The sequence below is a fragment of the Sinocyclocheilus anshuiensis genome, unplaced genomic scaffold, assembly GCF_001515605.1.
Source record: "Sinocyclocheilus anshuiensis isolate Anshui unplaced genomic scaffold, SAMN03320099.WGS_v1.1 scaffold155, whole genome shotgun sequence".
Lineage (NCBI taxonomy): Eukaryota > Metazoa > Chordata > Actinopteri > Cypriniformes > Cyprinidae > Sinocyclocheilus > Sinocyclocheilus anshuiensis.
In genome coordinates, this window is record NW_015549572.1 from 315,903 (window position 1) to 325,948 (window position 10,046).

Genomic DNA, 10,046 nt, shown 5'->3' on the forward strand with positions numbered 1-10,046 from the left:
TTTAAAGATATATATTGTTTCTTTTTCATGTATTGTGTCTAAATGCTGCAACCAAATTGCCTTCAAGACAAACTAAACGTGAATTTAGGTTTCTGCATGTTTAAGTTTAAAAAAAATTCACTCCTCAATTCAACATTTTGGATTTACTGATCTTTCGGGTTGAAGAACTCAAAACTTTGGTTTCTTGGATGATCTTTAGGAAATCTGAACACATACTTACCTCTGCAGTGCATGAGTTTTACTTAATTCCGGTGACAACCAACATAAAAAAAAAATTCAAGGACAAACATTTTGTTCACAGGTTTATCAAACCACTTCTCACATCAAACACATTAACACCAGTTGGCTTTAAATAAAATTATTACGTTTCATTGCACAATATTTCAAAAGACCAATGATGAGCTGCCCTGATGTACAGAATTTCTGACTTCTCACTCAGTCATCAGTCTCTTATTATCTTCCCTGATTCCAGAGGAAACATTTATTACAGTCCAAGAGCAAGGCTACAAAATAAGTCTAATGGGAGGTAATATATAAAAAGGGCATTAGACAATATATGTTGTGTACTGTTGCATTATGGGTGAAAAATGTGAAATGGCAACCAGTGAATGTTACAGTTATTCATGGCTGGAGAATTATGGCCCTGCTAAAGATGATTTTGTTGCACAAAACTGATATATCTGCCCTAATGTTGTGCTGTACTGAAGTATATTATACTTCCAGTAGTGTGTGCGCACACAGGCATCGTTTGGATCAATCCTTAAGCTCCTGTTCCTCAGGTTTGCTCTCTGTTTGCCCGTCTCTCCTGCTGGCTAACTCTTTCAGCCCTTCCTGAAGCTGCTCAACAGCTTCTCCATCTCCTGCTGCACGTGCCAGAGCCAGAGCTTCCTGGTACAGTTTACTAGACTCCTCAAACTCCCCTGAACAACAAAAGACAAGCAACCATGACACAACTGTGTATCCCTGAGAAAATGCAATTCAAATTATAAAACAATATGAATATAATATGTATATAATAATAATAATATAATTTCAATATGCATCTGTATATGCACACATATACATGCAGGCAAAAAAGTATGAATGAACGTGAAAGTATATTTTTTCAAGAAATTAATACTTTTAGTAAGCACGAATGCATAAAAATGACAGTGAAGCACAACTGTTTTAAATATGAATAATAAAATATATTTATCTACACCATATCAGCATATTTAGGGCCCTATGAACACATAATCTGTAGAACTGCTCTAAAAGCGTCGCTTCATGGGCATTTGACCATTTCTTTTGAGAAAAACTATCGTCGTATCATATACAAACAGAAGCCTAAAGGTCTTCACAGTAAAATAAAAAGTTTGTTTTAACTTGAAGAAACTGTGACAGAAATATATTACTTAACGTAATGATAGTACTACTACTAATAATAAAATTATTGTTAAAACATAATTTTTTAAGAAACATTATTTACCAGAAGAAAATATTTACCAGAATTTATTTACCAGACAAATGTAAATACATAACACAGTATTTCTGAAAAAAATAAATAAAATTAAATAATAAAATTCAATCAGTTAATTGGAGATGCTTTTGATTATTAAAATTTAATGAAACCATTAAAATGTAATCCAGAAAATGAATGGAAAACAGAATTTGGTAAAAAATAAGATCTGAGAAAAAATAAAGTATTTCCTATTTTGTTAAACTTTTAATAAATTGCTGTTAAATTGTGCAAGTTTCATGATTTCAATTAATTAGACATGCTTTTTGATTAATATTGTTTAATTTAACCATTAAAACAGAACCTAGAAAAATTAAAATGGAATCCAGAAAAATTTAAATGGAAAAAAAGGAATTTGGAAAAAATAAAAATAAAAATAAACCAGAAAAAATGTTGTTTTTGAAAAAATAAAACGGACTTCATAGGGCCCTACACATAGAATTATTTCTAAAGGATCATGTGACACTGAAGACTTAAGTAACGGCTGCTGAAAATCTGCTTTGGCAACACAGGAATAAATGACATTTTTTAAACGAATTATTTCACCATTTCTTGGTGAGCTTAAGAGACTTCTTTCAAAAACATAAAAAAAAAAAAAAATCTTACTGACCCCAAGTGGTAAAATGGTAGTATATATAATATGTTGTATTTTTATATATTAGTATTTTATAAATATTTAATATTTACATTTGGGATTGTACATCAGAATTAATTTGTGATTTGTGCACTTCATTTGTTAAAAAACGATATGTAAACGTCAGTGGAACTAAAGGGATCAGTTGAACCTTTGTGCATGAGAATTCCCGCCATATTCCCAAGCAGCACATGTTGATCAGGGTGACCCGCTGCCTGTCCAAGCTCAACCGCCTTCTTCACATGAGCCAGAGCCTCATCATGCTTTCCTTGCAGGTCCAACACAGTCGCCAGGTCACTCAACAGAACCAGGGTCTGAAGCAGATTACACGATACACATTTAATGGGACAAACTATTTTCCACATCAGAAGATCTTGTAAAAGAACTAGGAACATATTCATTGGGTAACTATGATAATATATGTACCCGTGTGTAATGTCATCACCTGTGGATGGGACTCTCCCTGCTCCTCCTGGCAGATCTGTAGCGCGTGCCGATAATCTCTGCAGGCACCTGTGAAACGATGATTAGCTGCCAAATAACGTGCCCTCGCGTCCAGACTAAGACCGAGCAGCAACCTGGTGTCTTTGCGCTCCTCATCTAATTCAAAAACAAACATATAGTAAGAGATCAATACATTGACAAACAAACACAAAAGATCTGTTTGCAGTGACGTACAGCCAAAACTGAAAGGTGGCTGTGATACCTGACAGGCTTTCTGGAGGAAGCTCCTTCTGTTTCTCAATCTTGGCCTCTAAAGACTCTGTGCAGAACTGGAAGCCATGCTCTGCCAATTCGTTCCTGGAAATGAAAAGTCAGAGTTCCTGAACAGTGCAGAGGTTAACAGGTCAACTAACTCGGACTGCTTTCACTCTCTCAGCAGAGGATCGGAACTCACTTGTTTTGAGTGGCATATATGCTGGCCAGCTTCAGCGACATCTCAATCACTGCATTGTCATCCTTTTGAGATAAAACGGGTATAAAAGCCTTAAACCGACGTTCATTAAAAAATGAAAAATGAAAAATGAGTTTTTACCTGTGGTGTTCCTCCTGACAGCATAAAACTCATGGCTGCTTTGAACAGCTTCTCAGCCTACAACAATAAACAACAAAGAGAGTCACATGCTGCCGTTCGCTACAGATGTACGCACTAATGTAGAGTAAGATCACCCTCAGCCTTACTCACATTATCCAGCTGACCTTGGACAAATGCAAGATTCGCCATCTGTGAAGAAAGAGAAACATTAAGCAAAATTATGCTCTCATTTAATCTTCTCTGTCATGTAATATATACTATTGATGGTTGCAATGTTTTGTTTAACAAGGAGAATAAAATGGACTGGGCGAGGTGAAAAAGGAGGACAAAGTCAGGAAAAAACAACATACCAGGCTGTATGTGTATATAATGGCATCATTATTGTGCATCTGATGTGCCAGTCGAACAGCTTTGTGTAGGAATCCACTGGCAGCATCCAGTTCTCCAATCATCATGCTGTACTGTGAATAATATTATGAAAATATTATGAAAATCATCTTAAAAAATATTAAAGACTGGAATGCACTACATATCTTTTGCCCCCATTTAAAATCTGGAAAATTTGATGCTAGTTTCTGAAAGTCAGAGCCAGTCTGAGGATCTGAATTGAAACATTTCACAGAAAATCATGTTGCGATTTATTTTTTAGCTTCAGACTTCCAGTTGAAGAATATCAAACATGTCTGATATTTGTCAGCTGATTTTAGAACACGTTGTTTTCATTTGTCATGCGTCTCCTAGCATCGAGGCCCATGTTTCTGCATGACTGCTAGTGTGTGATCCTCAGTCATTTAATGTATAACGCATTGTTTTTTTGTTTGCAATGCCACCATTTACAAAATCTGCAGGTGAAAAATAATGCCTACTTACAAAGCGTTTTAAAATCTGATTTGAAAAATTCATGTAATGTATGCCAGCCTTAAAGGAATAGTTCACCCAAAACTTAAAATTTGCTGATATTTTCATTTCACAAGACATTAATAGATGGTCTGGTGTTGTGTGATCACTTGTGGATTATTGTGATGTTTTTATCAGCTGTTTGGGCTTTCATTCTGATGGCACCCATTCACTGCAAAGGATCACTGGTGAGCAAGTGATTTAATGCTAAATTTCTCCAAATCTGTTCCAATTAAGAAAAAAAACAACAACTATATCTTGGATGGCCAAAGGGTTCTTTTTTGGGTTTAGTATTCCTTTAATATATTTTAGAACTTTTTTGTTTTTGGAAAGTCCAGAAACCTGAAACCACTACTGAACTTGCTTCTCATTTATATGTATTTTTTTTATTTAACACAAATAGTTTAATTACAAAATATATTATCAGAGTAACAATGTAGCAATAATTTGAACTTAAAAATATTAGTCTTTGTCCCTCTCTTTTCAAATTGTCATTGTGGTCTCTCAGACTACGCTAGGACAAACAAATGTAGCTCAAGGTACACGATCAGACGGGTTTGATGTGATACCTGTGTGTCAGTAAAGAGAACTCAGTAAAGCATCACAGTATACCTTGGCTTTCTTCAAGAGCAGAATAAGCTCATCCTCAAGTTTTTGCTCCTCAGTCCTCTCATCAGAGCTTCCAAAAAGCGAAAAGGCTGATGCAAAAGCAAATCTCTCTGTTAGAACATTTTAATCATTACACAGAGCTCACACTGCGTTGAACGAACCGCTGTTATGACAGCATCACGCATATTACGTCACGTGTCAAATACAGCCACCAATGGTTTCGATTCACAGAAAACCTGCATGTCAACTCACCCATGACCCCCCAAGCAAGAGTCCAGCTGCTGACCCCTGCAGCGCCAGAGGGACGCAGATGCCATGACCTTCTGTGCCAGCGGCTCGACCGCATGAACACACCCGCCGGTTCATGCAGCGGTTTGATTCGTGCTAAAGATATACCAGAACCGGATACATTTCTCGTGCAGTCGTTAACACAGTGCTTTAAATGAGCTACCTGTGCAGCCAGCCGTCGACAGCAAGAGCGCAGCGCCATGTTGTTTCTGTGATTATACAATGACGTCAGGCGTGGCGGTCACGTGACCAGCCCAGGCTCACGAATAACGATTTACTTTCATTCCATTTATTTCCATTTAAATTTGGATTTAAATTATATTTACATTTTATTTAGATGGCTTTTGATGAAATGCGCATGGAATATGTATTTATTATATTATTATTAATTTATCTTAATGCCTTTGCACTCAAACATACGGGTCATTCCTGTAGTCCTGTATTCCTGTAGTTTTATTATTATTATTAATAAAAATATTGAGGTCTCACATTTTTTATATAATTTTAAACAATCACATTTTCAAATATTACAAACACATTCGTTTAATGTCATCCTAATATCACAATTAGAAATTGTATTTATTTATTTACATTTCCCTTTGCCTTGGGAATATTGTTTTAATTTGTAATTAAGGTTTGTAAAACAAAAAAACATGAGCAAAGCTTAAAAAAAGCCCTAAAATAATATTTTACAAATAAACTATAAAGAGGAGGTTTACAGTAGTCAACATTTGAAGTGGATCAAAAAAGTTCATCAAAGTTGTGCTAAGACAAGAACGCATTTTGGTTTTACTTTACTTTACTGTAATTTAGCAGAAAAGTAATTAAAACTAAAAGCTAAAACTCTATAAATCCTATATATATATACACACATTTAAGAAAATAAAAGAAATTAAATAAAAATGACAAATGCATACAACATTTCAAAACTAAACATTTAAATGAAAAAAAATGAAAAAATAAAGCTAAAAACAATTCAAAATATTAAAATAACAAAAGGTATGAGTATCATAATGATTCTAACATAACACTAAGCCAAACACCAAAAAACAACTACATATGTGCATGTACAGCCACACATATATACATATACATATATATAAATACATTCAATATATATATATATATATATATATATATATATATATATATATATATATATATATATATATATATATATATATATATATATATAATTTCATTTCCATTTTGTATGTTGAAGTACTGAAATAACTCAAATTAAATACAACTAAAACTTAATAAAAAGCCTATATAGACATAATAAAAAACTCATAAAATGACATTACTACAAAATAGATAACTAATAAAATAGATAACTAATACAAATCAAAGTACATTAGTTTATCAGTAATCCTAAAAAAAATAACACTGAGCCAAACACATGCTAAAATAACAACAACTTACTGACACATATTAAGAAATGGTTATAAAAAACTGAAACAGAAGTGAAACAAGTAATAGGAAAGAGGAGAAATAAAAAGCGATACTTATCCTTTGCCGGTGTCCCTGCCCGGTGGAGACGCACGGTAGAGTCGATGGTCTTTACACTCTTCGGTCTGCACACGACCGCTTCCGCGGTAAACTAAGCTTTTTTTTTTATTCGTTTACCAAAACTCAAATTGAATTCAGCTGGACACACTTTCCCGTTTATCACAAGTTCACAACAAATGGCCAAGCAAAGCGCGTTTTAGGTTTTAGGACAACTTTGATGAAAGGTTTTGATCCACTTCAAATGTTGACTACTGTACAGATGACAATTCTTGACCTGCTAAGGTTTTTTTTTTTTTGAATGACTGCATAACAGGAATAACACCTACAACACACCAGTTTATTATTCACGGTTCTGTTTATTTATTTGACTAAAGCACAGATGAGGTTACAAAACAACACAATATCCTGTAATCACCCACTGGCCATTAGTATTTTAACAGGAAAAAGAAGGAATGCTTTTCAGTTCTAAATTAGCACACAGTGGGTCTCTTGTACCACAGATCATGCAGTAATTATAGGTTAAACGTATTCATTTGTAGACACAGAAGTGCACAGAGAGAGAGAGAGAGAGAGAGAGAGAGGAAAGGCATAGGGTGATCCATATACACTCACACTTAATATGCACATGTAAAATGAGAACTTCACAAGAAAATTACACAGATCACCTCAAATTGAAATCCTTCCGCTGAAAAAATAGCTTTCAAAACCAAGCATGTTAAGCTTTCAGTGTCTGTAAAGCATTTATACATTTAATCTAAAAAGGAACAAAGTTGCATGTGTGAAATGTACATATGAGAAAATACATAAATTTGTGTTTTTTAAACTGCCATTTCAGTAACAATACTGTAGGTTAGCATAACCTTAAATCAAGTAATAAAGATTATGGGTATGTGAGGCTTTCTACCCAAATCTCTTATAACCCACTGTGACAAATGAAACACCAATCCATCAAAAAGATGAACGCTTAATTTATAGAAACAGTTTAAAATGCAAGCAAAGAGGAATGTCAATAGAGGTGTAAATGACCTAAAAACCTATTGAGGTTTTCAGAATTAAGAAGTTTTCCCAAATTAAAATGTCAACACACTCTCTACACCTATAAGTTATTAAGAGACAAGAGAAGTATATTGAAGCCCATGGAAAATAAGCCCTATGTGCTTGAAACAAATCATAAAATACATTATATCATCTTTTGTCTCTACTGAATGTAACAAGTCATCTCTTTTCAAATAAGTCAGCACCTGATAATTCAGTATTTCAAACATTTGACTCAAATGTGACTTAGAAAATTAGAAATAAAAGCAATCAAGTGTCTTGGAAATTAACAAAAACACCCAAGCATCACACACTTACGAGTTAATTTACGAGGCAATTCATAGACATATATTGCAGAAGACCTCACAACTGACCTGTTGGACCAAGTGCCGCAATTAAAATCTCTGTCATCGTCACATCACGTGACAGAATTATATTTGGCACACAGTATAATTATTATTATTATTTTTTTAAAATAAATCTGCATTGTCTGCATACAACAACACTGAAATCTCATTATCAACCAGCATTCAGAGGCACAAAATATTTACTGACCGCAACAAGTTCCTGTAAGCTCCAGCTTCTGTCTCCCATTCAAGAGCAGGTTATTGCACAAAAAGCAATTCAAAGTGTCATATACGGGCCTCTCTAGCTCTGGTATAATTTCACTGCACAATGTTGCTGATTGACGAAACTTAGGTTGAAGGTACTGTTATACATTTAGTGATCGCCTGTCAGGTTTAAGATTCATTTCAACTATACAACGTGCAAACGAAGGGATAATATCCATTGACAAGTAAGTACTGTCACTATATTCCCCACTAAATCACACACTGATTTTTTTCTGATTATTGTGTGCTGGAATTCTAAACATTATTCAATGCAGATGACCTAGAGTTTTTCAAATCACTTGAACTGAAAACACAAAAATGATGTGCAGTGATTGTCTACCCTGAACAGCATGTGTATATCTGATTGGTAGCATGGTTATCTTGCAGCGAGGGTGCATACGAGGTGTGCAAAGAGCTGCCTAACCATGACCAGAAGGAAAACAACAGCACACATCAAACTTCAACTGCCACACAGAATGAAGGAAGACTGTTCGCTCCTCACCAAACCTTGGAGTAAATGAGAAGGGTGTGTGTGTGTGTGTGTGTGTGTGTGTGTGTGTGTGTGTAAAAGAGGACAAAGGCTAAAGCCTGGACACAGCACAAACACCTCACTCACGGCTCCCAAAGAGCTGAAGGAAAAAGAGGAATATGTAAACCACATCCATGTAGAGGCAGATGGCTCCGAACACATGCTCCTCTGGGTTCAGAGAGTACCGCCTGTTGCCGATCAGCAGTTGCATGTCAAACGCCAGAAACTAAAGCACAACAAAAAGAAGATAATTACATCTTGTACGAAGCACATAAACATGACGATATTGCATAGTTAAAGGGTACTAACCAGAGTGAAAACCAGAGCACCAAATCCAGCATAAGCAGTATGCAACCAGGGTATCTAAAACCAGAGACAAGCAGATGTTTGAGTTGACAACACTGTATGGTTGGATTGATATAAAAATTATGACTTCAACATGATACCTGACAATATATAATAATTAGAATTCATTAATAATGATTCATATATAATAATGACTATTATATAAACCAAATCAGCTTCTTTTGAATTGCACTGGAAACACATGGGAAGTGCATACACTGTAAAATAATCTGGGTAAAAAAACGAAATTATGATTAATATATATTAATAACTATTATATAAAACAAATCAGCTCCTTTTGAATTGCACTAAAAGCACATGGGAAATACATACACTGTGGAAAAAATACGTGGTTGCCAGAACTTAACCGTAAAAAAATATATAGTTATATTAGCAATGTTTTAGGTTTTATGGATTGAACTTAAATTTACATTAAAAGATGAGAAAGTCACATGATGGATCAAAGGCTTTTCCACAGACAAAAGTAACTTATCGTTAAACCAATTAACAGGTCTTTACCAAACACTGTAAGAAAAATATCCACAGAAAATTCCAGTACATATTCTATTAAATTTACAGACATTTCCTTTAACCCTAAAACACAATACAATGCAATGTGCAATTCGAAATATAGGTAAAACACCTGTAAAAGAAATCTATACAGAAACTTCGGCCATATTACCACAAGTACATTAGGCCGTATTTTTATGGACTTTCTTTGAGGGCAGCATTCTTAGAGTCATTTCTACGGTGGCCGAGAAGTGCTAAACAAATCACAATTCTGAAAACAAAATAACAAAACGGAGTGTATATTTACATTTAGTTAAAAGTGGCGGTAAAATATCAGATCCAGTGGCGCAGATGGATAAGCGTGTGTCGTTAGCTTTTTGATGCGATTGATCCGGGTTCAATCCCGCCTTTTGCCGAACTTTTTTTTCCTCCCTTTTCTCCCAAAGTATTTCCAGACTGTAAAGTCGTTTTTTTTTAATCATGATACATAGGCCTACTGTGATTTATTCCAAAGTGACTTATATGATGCATTTAATGTAAAA

The 10,046-nt window shown here is 34.6% G+C and overlaps 2 protein-coding genes across 2 annotated transcripts in view; both read right to left on the reverse strand.

The window, feature by feature from the left end:
* Positions 1-299: 299 nt before the first annotated feature.
* ttc19 (tetratricopeptide repeat domain 19) lies at positions 300-5,198 on the reverse strand. The gene is made up of 10 exons (XM_016445506.1): positions 4,927-5,198; positions 4,678-4,763; positions 3,519-3,629; positions 3,319-3,357; positions 3,169-3,225; positions 3,031-3,092; positions 2,839-2,933; positions 2,578-2,732; positions 2,284-2,446; positions 300-920 (listed from the first exon to the last, which is right to left on the reverse strand). The coding sequence occupies exons 1-10, from the start codon at positions 5,162-5,164 to the stop codon at positions 754-756; spliced, it is 1,173 nt and encodes a 390-aa protein (XP_016300992.1). The 5' UTR covers positions 5,165-5,198; the 3' UTR covers positions 300-753.
* Positions 5,199-6,810: 1,612 nt separating this feature from the next.
* The window catches only part of LOC107657438 (protein lifeguard 2-like), an 8,078-nt gene continuing 4,842 nt past the window's right edge, over positions 6,811-10,046 (reverse strand). Inside the window, exons 11-12 of the mRNA XM_016445507.1 lie at positions 8,959-9,012; positions 6,811-8,875 (exon numbers count right to left, since the gene is read on the reverse strand). Coding sequence (XP_016300993.1) covers positions 8,729-8,875; positions 8,959-9,012 — 201 coding nt within the window. The 3' untranslated portion in view covers positions 6,811-8,728. The remainder of the gene's footprint in view (positions 8,876-8,958; positions 9,013-10,046) is intronic.